The following is a 14,383-nucleotide window of genomic DNA, read 5'->3' on the forward strand; positions in this document are numbered from 1 at the left end:
TGGCAGGGAAAAGTGGGCGGAAGAATACAATGAATCCACTCTGGGGGGGTTAAGTGTTGCAAAGGAAACCCAACAGGGTTAGCTCTTCAAATAGGAGGTCAGAGGAAAAGGGCACTAATGCCGTCGTCACCAGCGTTGGTAAAGCAAGGAAGCACTGTGCTTTAGGAGGAGAGTCTGCTTGGGAGGATGGGGTGGAAGGGAAGTCTGGGGATTGGATGGGGATGAGTGTGAGAGAAATCAAGTGAGCTCCTGAGCTGTCTCAGCATCCAGCCTGAGGCCTTGCCTCCTTGCTTATTCTAGAAAGTTCCTTCAGGCACACTTGGCTCATCCCTGGAATGGCACAGGAGGCTGGGCCGGCTGGGCCTCATGGCCCACAGCACCTGTGCCCTCCCTTGCCTTGGCCACACTGGGCAGCAGCCTCTTTGAGGGCCCTTTGGTGACCGTCCCTGCCGTGCCCCCGCAGGTGTACCAGGACAACGTGTACTCTCCAGATTGCAGATTCCACTCCTTCAAGAAGGTGCTGTACGAGATGGGGCCCGAGTACTCCAGCAACGTGGAGCTCGCCTCCTTCCACTCCACCTCCAAGGGCTACATGGGCGAGTACGTGGGCCTCCCTTCCCTCCTGCCACTGCTGGGCCCGCCAGATCCTCACACTGCCGGCTCCTCTGCCCTGCCCCATGGTCCACCCACTTGGATGGAGAGAAGGCTGCCCTTATCTGTTGCTTCTGCTGCATCTCCCCAGTGGGAGAGCCATGGTGTGAGAACAGCCCTAGTACAGGGGCTCAAATAAGGGCGTGCTCAGAGAAGCCAGACAACGGACAAATGGAGTGGAAACAGGACTACATGGCAGCTTGCGACACCTGGTGTTTTCTCTGTCACCGTTGTTCCGAGGTTGACTGATGTCTGACGGGTCAGGGAGGGCAGATGGAGCAGATAAACAGATGCTGTTAGGCTGACTGGCTGTGCTCTGGGTGCAGGGCTGCCTTAGGCACTGTGTGACCTCAGAGGCTAAAGGGTCAGCTGTAATCCTGTGTCTGTTCATTCAGCCTATGTTTACTGAGCGCTTAGGATGAGTCCAGCACTGATCTCAGCGCTGGAGATGCCGCAGCGAACACCCTCCTGCTAGCACAAAGCGTGGGTTCTAGTGAGGGGAGAGAGCTGTAGGCAAATGAGTAAATCGTGCGTCCCACGGAGAACAGTCATTAGGAGAGGTAGGGGTGGGGTCGAAGGCTGAAGTGGTGCAGCCTCACTGAGGAGTTGGCTTCTGAGTTAAACCCTGAAGGAGTGTGGTGGGGAACTGTGCAGATATCTGGGGGAAGAGCGTTGCAGGCAGCGGGAGCAGCCTGGGCAAAGACCCTGTGGTAGCAGCACACCTGCTGTGCTGGTGGAACATAACCTGCCATGTTGGCGGAACAGCCAGGAGCTGGAAAGGAGGGGGCACGGGAACAGTGGCAGGAGCGGAGACCTGAGAATTATAGGAGGCTGGGTCACCTGGTTCACTTTGGTGATTGTATTTTTCACTTGTGTTCAGCATGAGGTAGGAGCTGTTGGAGGGGGTGTGGCCTTGCTTAGCTGGTGTGTTGCTCCTTCTGGCTGCTGTGTGGTGGGGGATGGAGTACAGATGGGGACAGAGGCCAGGAGGCTGTTACAGTCTCACAGGTGAGACATCGTGCACCAGACAGAGATGGGGAGAGGATCCTGGATGTATTTGAAGGTGGAGTTGATAGGAATTGTGGGTGGAAAAGACAGGTGTGGGAGAGAAGAGTCAAGGATGAATCCTGGCCAGGTGCAGTGGCTCACGCCTGTGATCCAAGAACTTTGGGAGGCCGAGGTGGGAGAATCACTCAAGGCCAGGAGTTCGAGATCAGCCTGGATAATATAGCAAGACCCCTTCTCTACAAAAAAATGTTTTAAAACTCAGCCAGGTCTGGTGGTGCGCGCTTCCAGCTACTCAGGAGGTTGAGGTGGGAAGATTGCTTGAGTCCAGGAGTTCCAGGCTGCCGTGAGCTGTGATTACGCCACTGCATGATGAATCCTTAGTTGTTTGTTCAAACAACAGGAAGGATGGTGTTGCAGTCAACAGATGAGGAAGGCTGAGGGTGAAGCAGATTTAAGGGGAAAGAGCAGGAGTTTGGTTTTGGACCTGTTAAACTGAAACATGCCAGCTTGGCGTCCAGGTGGAGGGAGATGTGTAAGTCTCCAGGCAGGCTGACCTCTGGTGGGTGGTTTAAGTTTGGGAGATGTCTGGGTGTGAATTGTAAGACTGTTGGAGCTCTAAGCCTGGACACATCTCATACTTACATGGAGTGAGGCCTGGGCCTGGGCCCCCACTGCTGGGAGGTTAGGGGAAAGAGGAGGAAGCCACAGAGACTGAGGAGACACCAGTGGGTTTGCAGCAAAGGGCGTGTGTTCCCAACGTGGTGGGGTCCTATTCTGTGCCAGGGGTCGGCGTGGGGAGGGCTCTTGGTTGTTAGGCTGGAACAGCGTAAGCATGAAGCTCGAAGGAATACTTCCGCCTAGTCAAGGGAGCAGTCCCCTTGGGATGGCTGCCAAACTGCTCTTGGGCTTCTTTGATCTGGGCGCAGGCTAACGTAGGCTGGTCTTTCTGGTCTACCCTGTAGCAGTCCTGGCTCCTTGCTTGACTTCCTTTTGCTCTGTAGCTCTTTTCCTAAACAAATCTGTTCTCGGTGAACTCAGTTTTCAAACTCAAGCATGTTTACCACACACTTACCCATTGCCCCATCTCAGTTATTGATTACGCTACCAGTCAGTGCCCTGATGTTGGGATCCTGAGTCGTGCCCCGTGTTCTCAGATATGGATGAATTAGGGTCTGACTGCTTTACTCATTTTGATTCTCTGCTCATCAGCAGAGGATTAAGCAGAAAGTTCTTTCTTTCCATTTTTGTTACGGGGCACTTTTCTGAGATGTTAGAATTTATCTTCCCACCTTGAAACGTCCGGTCCAGGGATCAGATGGGAATCTTTGTCAGTTCCGTTCAGCAGTGTGATCCCAAAAGCCTGGTTTTTTTGATTTTTGTTTTGTTTTGTTTTGTTTTTTTGAGATGTAATCTCGCTCTGGAGCCCAGGCTGGAATGCAGTGGCGCGATCTTAGCTCACTGCAACCTCTGCCTCCCGGTCTTGATTCAAGCAGTTCTCCTGCCTCAGCCTCCCAAGTAGCTGGGATTACAGGCATGTGCCACCATGCCAAGCTAATTTTTGTGTTTTTAGTAGAGACGGGTTTCACCATGTTGGCCAGGCCAGTCTTGAACTCCTGACCTCAAGTGATCCGTCCACCTCGGCCTCCCAAAGTGCTGTGATTACAGGGCTGAGCCACTTCACCCGGCTCCCCCAAAAGCATGTTACTAAGCATCTCATCGTGTCAGGTGCTCTGAGGCTGGGGGTGGGGGATGCATGGAGGAAGGTGACCAGGTTCCTGCCTCGGGGCATCTGCGTGAACATTTGCAGCCACACACCAGAGAAGGAGATGTATGTTGCTGATTGGGTCTGGAAAGATTTTTTTTTTAACTGGTCACGTGTCCTCAGCTTATTTTCATATGATTTGATTTATAATTTGGCTATAAATTGCAGAACTTGGCACGGTGACTCACGCCTGTAATCCCAGCACTTTGGGAAGCTGAGGCGGGAGGATCGCTTGAGGCCAGGAGTTCAAGACCAGACTGGGCAACATAGCAAAACCCTATCTCTACATACATAAAAAGTAAAAAAATTAGCCAGGCATGGTGGCACACACCTACAGGTCCACCTACACACAGGTGTGGCACACACCTACAGTCCCAGCTATTTGGGAGGCCGAGGTGGGACTACTGCTTGAGCCTAGGTGGTTGAGGCTGCAGTGAGCTATGATCATGCCACTGCACTCCAGCCTGGGTGACAGAAAAAGATCCTGTCTCTTAGAAAAAAATAGGAATTTGTACACAATCATCACTGTTGTTCACCTTCCATTGGCAAGAACTCAGCCACACCTGGCCATTAGGTGTTGGGTGTGGGAATGCTTTTGATTCTGGCTGTCCAAATGGCACTTTGTTGAGGTCTTTCTATAACTGGTGGTCCTCTCCCTCTCTTCGGCCCTCCAGGTGTGGTTACAGAGGAGGCTACATGGAGGTGATCAACCTGCACCCTGAGATCAAGGGCCAGCTGGTGAAGCTGCTGTCGGTGCGCCTGTGCCCCCCGGTGTCCGGGCAGGCCGCCATGGACATTGTCGTGAACCCCCCGGTGGCAGGAGAGGAGTCCTTTGAGCAATTCAGCCGAGTGAGTCCACTGTGATGCGTTCGCACCCCTGTGGCCGGGGTCACGAGAGTTCCTGCTGGGCCGGTGGCCAGCCTGTCTCCAGATGGCCAGACAGCAGCCTCCTGAGGGTGTGGCCTGCAGGGGCGCTCATAGCTTTTCAGAGCCTGAACCACCCCCATGAGTTGAAGTCCGGAGGTGCAGCTGGGCATTGTTTGGAAGTAGGAGGACTGTGAGTGTGTGTGGGCAGGTGAACCCTTCCTCTTCCTCACGGAGAGTGTCGAGGAGGGAAGGGAGTTGTGTCCCGATAACACACTGGGGGGACTCATGAAACTGAAAAGAAGACAAGGAGGTGGAGGGGCGCAGCATCGATCCCAGGCCCCCGCCTGCCTCTGCTAACCTGTGTCCTCACAGCTTGACAGGGTCCTCCAGCTCTGACAGCTTTGACCAGTTCAAACAAAGGAATTTATGGGTCAGGTAACCTAGAAGTCAGCTCCCAACTGGTCCAGGCTCACTTCTTTTTTAAAAAATTGTGATAAAATGCACATAAAGTCGACCTTTTTAACCTTTATAAAGTGCTCCGTTTTCTGGCATTCAGGACATTCACACTGTTGTGCGGCCATCACTGCCATCCATCTCCAGAGCTGTTCCATGATCCCACACTGAGCTCTATCTGTTACCCACTACCACCCTACCCTGCCCTCCCCTTAGCCCTGGCAGCCGCCCTTCTACCCCTTCTCTCTGCACTCACCTCCTCGAGGTTCCTCATAGATGGAGTCATGTTGGCCGGGCGTAGTGGCTCACGCCTGTAATCCCAGCACTTTGGGAGGTTGTTGCGGGCAGATCACCTGAGGTCAGGAGTTTGAGACCAGCCCGGCCAACATGGTGAAACCTCATCTCTACTAAAAATACAAAAATCAGCCGGGGATGGTACATGCCTGTTATCCCAACTACTCGGGAGGCTGAGGCAGGAGAATCACTTGAACCCGGGAGGCGGAGGTTGCAGTGGGCTGAGATTGCGTCATGGCACTCCAGCCTGGGTGACAGAACAAGACTCCGTTTAAAAACAAAAAAAGCAGAGTCATGTCTTATTTGTCTGTTTGTGACTGGCTTATTTTCCTTATGATGTCCTCCAGGTCCATCTGTGTTGTGGCCCGTGTCGTGATTCCAGGCTAAACCATGCTTCCCACGTGGACAGGCCACATAGTGCTTATGCCTCCATCTACAGCCCACACCTTCCATGCCACTTGGCCGGCGGCACCTGTGGAAGCCCTGGACGGCGACTCTGCTCCAGCCGTGGACATACGCCCAGCTCAGGCCCAGTCACTGACCCTGACTTGCTCTGCCTGGGTCCTGTGCTGCATGTACACCACACAGACAGAGGGTGGGGCGCGCTGGTCCCCCCAGATGCATTGGTGGGGCCCGTCTGCAGAAGAATGGGCATGTGTCCTAGAAGCACGTTCTGAGGAATTCCGTCCAGAGCCAAATCCATACAGACTGACAGGCAACAACTGGTTTTCCTCATTTTCTGGAAAGACATCCTGGTACAAGAATAGAACCCATGACACAGGCTGCCGGGCTCTACCCTTTGGCCTAGAACTCCCTGGTGTCTGTGTGCCCCACACCCCAGGGCACGTGGCAGCCTCCCAGGGTGAGCACTGTGGAAGAATTTGTGCCGGGAGACGTGTTCCACCCACCTCCCTGTTTTGCTGTGCTCAGGCTCACACAAGCTCTTCTGTGGTCAGTCTGTCTGATACCCCAGTGTTGAAGGAACAGACCACCCTGCCCACTCCGTCTGTGTGGTGTGCATGGGGCATGTGACCCGGGCAGAGCAAATCCGAGTCAACGCCTGGGTCAGAGGGGACATGTGTTCAAAGCTGGAGCAAAGTCATCATCCGGGATTTCCGCAAGTGCTGCAGGAAAGATCAGTGGCTGGAGTGAATCTTTATCCAGAGATACTGACTGCTGTGCTGTTTACGTCTCTCATCAGGAGAAGGAGTCGGTCCTGGGTAATCTGGCCAAAAAAGCAAAGCTGACGGAAGACCTGTTTAACCAAGTCCCAGGAATTCACTGCAACCCCTTGCAGGGGGCCATGTACGCCTTCCCTCGGATCTTCATTCCTGCCAAAGCTGTGGAGGCTGCTCAGGTCTGGGGCATGGGCTGGGCTGGCTCTCTCTTACCAGCTTCACCTGAGATGCTGGGTTGGGGGCCCCTGCTTATCTTGCGGAGCAGAAGTGCTGGCCCTGGAGGCTCTGAACTGTATGCACCTCTCGGCCAGATGGTGTTGACCGTGTAAAGATGACAGGTTCTTGGAGGCCCAGCTGTGTGCTGTGACGATGGGCAAACATGAGGTGGGCCCCAGGGGAGAGGAGCTGATCTGGTGCCCGGGTGAGATGCCTGTGGGGGAAGCAGCAGGAGCTACCACCTCCACCCAGCCACTGCATCCTGGAGCAGCGCTTCCCAAACTTCAGTGTGTGCACCCATCACCTAGGGCCTTTTTTTTCTTTTCCTTTTTGTGGAGAACGGGGTCTTGCTAGATTGCCCAGGCGGGTCTCAAACTCCTGGGCTCAAGCTATCCTCCTGCCTCTGCCTCCCTAAGAGTTGGGATTACAGGCTTGAGCCACTGTGCCTGGCTTGTTTGTTTTGTTTTAATTACATTTTTATAGAGAGCGATGGGGTCTTACTGTGTTGCCTGGGCTGGTTGCAAACTCCTGGGCCTCGAGGGAACCTCCCATTTCAGCCTCCCAAAGTGCTGGGATTGCAGGCATGAGCCACTGCCTGGCTTGTTTTTTTGTTTTTTGTTTTTTGTTTTTTGAGATGGAGTCTCGCTCTGTCACCCAGGCTGGAGTGTAGTGGTGCGATCTTGGCTCACTGCAAGCTCGGCCTCCCAGGTTAGCACCATTCTGCTGCCTCAGCCTCCCACGTAGCTGGGACTACAGGCGCCCGCCACAATGCCCAGATAATTCTTTGTATTTTTAGTAGAGATGGGGTTTCACCGTGTTAGCCAGAATGGTCTCGATCTCCTGACCTCGTGATCTGCCCGCCTCCGCCTCCTGAATACCTTGTTAAACACCCAAGTCTAGGCCCCACCCTAGACCTACAGAATCAGAATTCCTAGTGTTAGGCTGGGTGCAGTGGCTCACACCTGTGGTCTCAGCACTTTGGGAGGCTGAAGTGGGAGGATCATTTGAGCCCAGGAGTTTGAGACCAGCCTGGGGGACATAGTGAAACCCTCTCTACAAAAAATTTAAAACTTAGCTGGGTGGTGCATGCCTGTGGTCCCAGCTCCTTGGGATGCTGAGGTGGGAGGATCGCCTGAGCCTGGGAGGTTGCAGCTACAGTGAGTTGTGATCATGCTACTGCACTCCAGCCTGGGCGAGAGCAAGACCTCTTCTCTTAAATAAATTTTAAAAAAAAGAATCCCTGGGCTAGATGTTGTGGCTCATGCCTGTAATCACCTTTGGGAGGCCAAGATAGGTGGATCACCTGAGATCAGGAGTTCAAGACCAGCTTGGCCAACATGGTGAAACCCCCATCTTTAAAAATATAAAAAAAATTAGCTGGGCATGGTGGTCTGCAGTGTAATCCCAGCTACTCCGGAGGCTGAGGCAGGGAGAATCGCTTAAACCCGGGAGCTGGAGGTTGTAGTGAGCCGAGATCACACCATTGCACTCCATCCTGGGCAACAGAGTGAGACTCTGTCTCAAAAAAAAAAAAAAAAAGAATCCTTGGTGTAGTCTGAGCGCAGTGGCTCACGCCTGTAACCCCAGCATTTTGAGAAGCTGAGGCAGGCAGATCACTTGAGGTCAGGAGTTCGAGACCAGCGTGGCCAACATGGCGAAACCCCGTCTCTACTAAAAATACAAAAATTAGCCAGGTGTGGTGGCGCGTGCCTGTAATTCCAGTTACTCAGGAGGCTGAGGCAGGAGAATTGCTTGAACCCAGGAGGCGGAAGTAGTGGTGAGCCGAGATCATACCACTGCACTCCAGCCTGGGTCACAGAGAGAGACTCTGTTGCAAAAAAAAAAAAAAAAAAAAAGAATCCCTGATGACAGAACCTGAGAATCTGTAGTTAACAGGCTCCGCAGGTGGTCATGCAAACCAGTGTGTGGGAAGCAGTGTTGAGAGTGCCTCAGAGAAGCTCGTTCCATGAAAATTGTGTGCAGACCCCAGGGCCCCATTTTCAGAGGATTGTGCAGCTTGACCTGCAGGAAGCCACTGCTGATGCCTGTTGAGTGGCTGCCTGGGGATGGGCACTGCCCGATGGCGGGCAGGAGCACCACTACCTACACCTGGCTGTCCTGCAGTAGTTTTCAGGTGTCTGTGTCCGGCACCGGCCACCAGCAGTATCCCAGCGTCTGGCCCTGGTCCTCTAGGAGCGGAAGGGGAGAAGGGCACTGCCATGGGAGAGAGACCTGCCATTTAGATTACATTTGGCTTTGAGGGTTGAATGGTGTGTTTGCAAAGCCAGGAATGATCATGAGCTCTGTCTGCTCCCATAGGCCCATCAAATGGCTCCAGACATGTTCTACTGCATGAAGCTCCTGGAGGAGACTGGCATCTGTGTCGTGCCCGGCAGTGGCTTTGGGCAGAGGGAAGGCACTTACCACTTCAGGTATGACTTCCTCTCTGCACTAGGGGCTGGTCCGGGTCTTGTCCAGGGAAATGTGGACTTCTCGACATGGAGCAGAGGACTACTTCGAAGAGAGAGGTGCGGAGACCCTGTCCTCCCTCGAGTCACCCCCACTCTGTCCTGCTGCAGAGCCAAGCTCAGACCCTGCCCAGGGATTAAGAAAAACTGGGTGGTTGTCTGCTCAGGGTTGTATTCCCTGAAAGGTCTTCCTTGACTACTCTGTCTCTCCCCTCCGCCATCTGTCCCATCGTTGTCTGAAATGTTCCTAGTAGGGTGTTTTCTTATTTCGCTGTCCGTTTTCAACTTTGCGATGGCAGCACACAGCTGCCAGTGCCTGGAGTGGTGCTGGCATGTGCTCAGTAGCTCCTGGCAGCACCCTGGGCCATGGCGCTGCCTGTGATCCCGGAGCCTGCCTAGGAGCTGCAGTGGAATTTGCTCCACTCATGCCCAGGGCATACCCCGTTCTGGCCCTGCATGGATGGGAATGCCGGTGCCCAGAGCTGAGCTGGCTGGAGCAGAGGTTTTCCACTGAGGCCAGTTCTCTTCAGAACAACATCTTCCCCGCACATGTTGCTCTCAGATGTCTCCTGCGGCAGATGCTTAAAAAAAGAAATGGCATGAGCTGTTAGCACCCGGAGCCAAGTCTTGACTTAGGCAAGGTTGTGGGTCATGTCCCCTGGATGGACAAACCTTGTCCGGTTGGCCTTCCCACCCCTGGTCAGGCTCATCTCAGTGGTTGATGGCTTGATGAGAAAGTGATTTAAGCAAGAGGGCTGCCAGGAAGACCAGGGAGCATTTTGGTGGACCAGAGGGAGGTGTTAGTTACTGTGGCAACTTGGAAATTCCTTTGGAGCAGAGTTGTGACTGGAGGGTGTCTCACTGTCAGACTGACCAGAGATAAAAAAGGCCCCTCAGGTAGGAGTGAAATCTCTCTCTGAAACTCTAGGAAAGCCCAAGAGTCATACTCTAGAGAAAGTTCTGTTCAGTGGTCAAAATGTTCCAGAGGGCCGAGTGCAGTGGCTCACACGCTTTGGGAGGCCAAATTCAGGATGGCTTGAGTCCAGGAGTTCAAGACCAGCCTGGGCATCATAGCAAGACCCTGTCTCTACAAAAAATTGTTTAAAAACTAGCCAGGGATGTTGGCGCATGCCCGTAATCCTAGCTACTCGGGAGGCTGAGATGGGAGGATCGCCTGAGCCCAAGAGTTTGAGGCTGCAGTGAGCTATGATCACTCTACTGCATTCAAGCTGGGGCAGTAGAGTGAGACCCTGTCTCCAAAAAGAAAAATGTGGCTGGGTGCAGTGGCTCATGCCTGTAACCCCAGCACTTTGGGAGGCCAAGGTGAGCGGATCATGAGGTCAGGAGTTCGAGACCAGCCTGGTCAACATGGTGAAACCCCGTCTCTACTAAAAATACAAAAATTAGCTGGGCGTGGTGGCAGGCATCTGTAATCCCAGCTACTCCGGAGGCTGAGGCAGGACAATTGTTTGAACCTGGGAGGTGGAGGTTGCAGTGATCATGCAATTACACTCCAGCCTGGGCAACAAGAGCAAAATTCCATCTCAAAAAAAAAAAAGTGATGCAGGCCCTCTGCAGTAATGGGTGGATATGTCTTAGCCTAAATGCTGCTCCAGTTTATTGCTTTTGTTCACGTGTATTACTTGGGTGAAAAAACCAACATATGAATGAAGGGGAAAGTGGTCCAAGTGCTGGGCACTGTCCGGGCTGGAGCTGTCGAAGCAGACCAGGCAGACGTCCCTCCTCCATTCCTAGAGGCAGTTGAGCCGCTGGATTCGTTCCTCTCCCATCTTGCAGAGCAGCCAGGCTGACACTGTTGTCTCTCCTGCCAGGATGACCATCCTCCCTCCAGTGGAGAAGCTGAAAACGGTGCTGCAGAAGGTGAAGGACTTCCACATCAACTTCCTGGAGAAGTACGCGTGAGGACGCCTGAGCCCCAGCGGGAGACCTGTCCTCGGCTCTTCCTCCCAATGCCCGCCAGGCTGAACTCGCCTCCCCCGTGACTCTGCCTCGGGCCTCGCAGAGGCTGCTGGTCACTTCGTCATCATTTTGCCCCCGGAGACGTCTTTCTTTGTGCCTTGATGTTGAGAGCGCCTCTCTTTTGAGCAAACAAGCATTCTATATGCAACCAGAGTAGAGGGGACCTGCTCAGCAGGTGTGGCCAGGGTTCTCTGAATCTGTTATTGTTTTTGCTTCTGGAAAGTTCATTTGGGGTTTACTAGGGTGTGTTGGGTGAGATGTTTCAGATCTGGAGAAATGAGCAGTTGTCGGGAAATGTGTGACTTAACCGTGGTGAGGGCTGGAAATCCAGACTCACCACCATGATCTGTGAAATAAAGCCCTTAGCGGTGTGAAGCATCCGGTCCTTTGAACAGAAGGGCCTGGAGGGCCCCTGCGGCTGACAGAGGGTCCGCCCGGTGGCCTGGAGGCAGGTGCGGGGAGCACAGTAGCACGTGGACTGGGCAGGATGTTGCACTAGCTTGGGGTAGATGCTGGGGGCTGCGGCCACGGTCAGAGGGCCCCACGGTGAGGCGTGGGGGTGAGCGAGGCTGCAGGAGGAACCGGGTCTCCGCTTCCCAGCAACGCAGCCAGGCCTGAGAATTCTGTGCGCCCGGCGGGCTTTGGGAATGAGGGGTTCCCTTGAACATGCCATGCGTAGGCTGGAACCCCGTCTGAGAGGTCTCCCTGAATTTCAGGGACACAGGGTGCAGCCCGGCAGTGTCCCAGTTCCGTGGAGAGAGCTGCTGGAATGGTGCGGACCCATCCCGCGGGTGACCGGTGCCTGTTCTCCCTGGGGCCTGACTGAGCCTGTGTGCACACCGCCCCCTGCTGGCGACAGCGGGGAAACGAGGGCTGAAAATGTCCTCCCCACAAGGGCAATCCCCGGGACCTGCCGAGCAGCCAAGGCCCTGTCCTTTCTTGATGGTGGCGAGCTGAATCTGGTCGGTTTCCTAGCTTTTAGGTGGTAAAAGTGCCTGGCAGCTTGGCTGCTGTGGAGGAGTCAGTGAGTCGTGGTTGGAGGTTCATTGCCGTGCTTTCATGCTGTGTTTTGCCTTCATGTTAGCTTCCGGCTCCCCTCGCAGGCTGCAGACTCTGTCCTGTGGCATCAGGCTTCTCCCAGGACAGGAGGGTGCCATCCCCCAGCATGCGGCTTCTCTGCCATTAGCAACCCTGGGCGGGCCGACCACACTCGAGGCTGCGGTGCTATGGGCTTAGCCCTCGCCTCCCTCACTGGGAGCCTCCCCATCCTCCCTGCCTTCCCCAGTGGGAAGTTAGGGAAGCTCAGGAGCCTGGGACCCCGCATGTCCCAAAATGGGATTGGAGGAGCTGGAGAGAAAGCAGAAGAGGCCGAGGAGTGAGACAGCAGCCTCTATGCTGTGATTTCCACACCGGGTCCGTGCAGAGGAAACAGTCAGAAACTCCAAACTGTCCTTACCCACCGACATCACAGCCCCTACGAAGAAAGTAGCCACAATCTCAAATAACAAAAGGGAATGTTCTAAAACTTTTCCTTCCTTAAAAAATGGAGAAAATTGCACTTGTGCTTGCTGTGTGGTATATAAACCAGGATGAGTCCCAGAGTCGTGAGGTTTCTGGTGGAAAGGTTAAATCGTAGAAGCTAGTATATTTTTTATATTTTTGTAACAATTGCTTTTTTCATGGGGGAGGCGGGGTTAGTATTTATAGTCCTAACAAGTCCAGTAATTTTTTATAAATCTCTTCAGATTATAAACAGCCCCTAAAAACTTTACAACGTTTACACAATTTTTTTAAAAGAGACTGTATACACTTGATTTGCTTTCAAAATAAATAAGGTCAGCTAGTCTAGGAGGTTAACGTCGGGTAGGAGTGCTGATCATGATAGGTTTGGTTTTCTACAGATTCTGTTCCGGTGCCTTTCCTGTCCAGGCACCACCTGAGAAAGTTGTTTGTCATTTGAGGTCGCACTTGGAAGTTACATCTGTGAAGTTTCTGTCATTCGTCCAGATCTGTGTGTGTAGCATGTGCTGAGGAAGCACGTGCTGGGCTGTGCCTCAGACAGGGCGTCACCGCGCGCCCAGAGGCTTGCCTGGCTGTTCCTGTTCTGGTGTGTGTGGAGTGTTGGGGAGGAACAGATGCAGATCAACCTGTGGCTGTTTTCCCGTCTAGCTTCTCACAGGCATCTCCTGATGACAAAGGTACTTAACAATGGCTCTGCTGGAAATTTCTATAAATAAAATGTCCAAAATGGTGACTGCGTTTAACTTTCATTGTAGTTTGAGTCTAAACATTGAGGACATTACTAACTTTACACCTTCACTCTTTGTAATTTATGTGCCCAGCACAATAACGGGCATTTTCCCCAAACATGACAGAACTCCAGGCACGGCTTCTCAGCTTCCATGTCTTCTTTTTTTTTTTTTTGGAGACCGAGTCTTACTCTGTCACCCAGGGCCCAGGCTGGAGCGCAGTGGCGCAATCCCAGCTCACTGCAACCTCGGCCTCCCAGGTTCAGGCAGTTCTGCCTCAGCCTCCCGAGTAGCTGGGATTACAGGCGCGTGCCACCACACCCAGCTAATTTTATATATTTAGTAGAGATGTGGTGTCACCATGTTAGCCAGGCTGATCTTGAACTCCCAACCTCCGGTGATCCACCTGCTTCAGCCTCCCAAAGTGCTGGGATTACAGGCATGAGCCACGTCGCCCGGCCTCCATGTCATCTTAGGGCTTGATCCTAAGACCCCTGCGCTGCTTTTTTGTTCACTTGTGGTGGAGAAACTTAATGGATTCTTTGAAATAGAATGTGATTAAAATGAACACAGACTGTGGCTCCCTGGTGGAAGAGAAATAAGAGCAAACAGCCTCTTCACCAGGGCTGGGGAGGGTGGGCGGGCGAGGGAGCACTGGAGGCCCGTGGGCAAAGGGGGAATTGTCTATACGAGGGAGTTCTTTCATTTCCCATATCGACGTTTGATTTTGATGTGTGATTTTGGAATTCAGGACTTTTTCTCAAAACTCAAATTTCTGTGTCTTCACTAAAGAAAATTTGGTGGCCAGGTGCAGTGGCTCATGCCTATGATCCCAGCACTTTAGGAGGCCAAAGTGGGAGGATTGCTGGAGCCCAGGAGTTCAAGACCAGCCTGGGCAACCAAAAAAGATGCTGTCTCTATAAAAATTCAAAAAATTAGCTGAGCATGGTGGTATGCACCTGTGGCCCAGTCTGCATGGGAGGCTGACACAGAAGGATCACTTGGGCCCAGTACGAGACCAGCCTGGGCAACATAGACCCTGTCTCTACAAAAAAAATTGAAAAAATTAGCCAGGGGTTGGGGCACACATGTATAGTCCCAGCTACTTGAGAGGCTGAGGTGGGAGGATCACTTGAGCCCAGGAGGTTGAGGCTATAGTGAGCCTTGATCATGCCACTGCATGCTAGCCTGAGTGACACAGTGAGACCCAGTCTCTTTTTTTTTTTTGAGAAGGAGTCTTGTTGCCCAGGCTGGAGT

General features: G+C 53.1%; 1 protein-coding gene across 2 annotated transcripts in view; it reads left to right on the forward strand.

Annotated features, from left to right (window-relative positions):
- GPT2 (glutamic--pyruvic transaminase 2) overlaps window positions 1-13,131 on the forward strand; it is a 49,224-nt gene extending 36,093 nt beyond the window's left edge. For both annotated transcript variants that reach the window (XM_054452890.2, XM_054452893.2), the window contains exons 8-12: window positions 464-600; window positions 4,096-4,270; window positions 6,237-6,392; window positions 8,749-8,861; window positions 10,730-13,131. In XM_054452890.2, the coding sequence (XP_054308865.1) occupies window positions 464-600; window positions 4,096-4,270; window positions 6,237-6,392; window positions 8,749-8,861; window positions 10,730-10,820 (672 nt within the window). In that variant the 3' untranslated portion in view covers window positions 10,821-13,131. The remainder of the gene's footprint in view (window positions 1-463; window positions 601-4,095; window positions 4,271-6,236; window positions 6,393-8,748; window positions 8,862-10,729) is intronic.
- The last annotated feature ends 1,252 nt before the right edge of the window (window positions 13,132-14,383 follow it).

The sequence above is a fragment of the Pongo pygmaeus genome, chromosome 18 (genome assembly GCF_028885625.2).
Source record: "Pongo pygmaeus isolate AG05252 chromosome 18, NHGRI_mPonPyg2-v2.0_pri, whole genome shotgun sequence".
Lineage (NCBI taxonomy): Eukaryota > Metazoa > Chordata > Mammalia > Primates > Hominidae > Pongo > Pongo pygmaeus.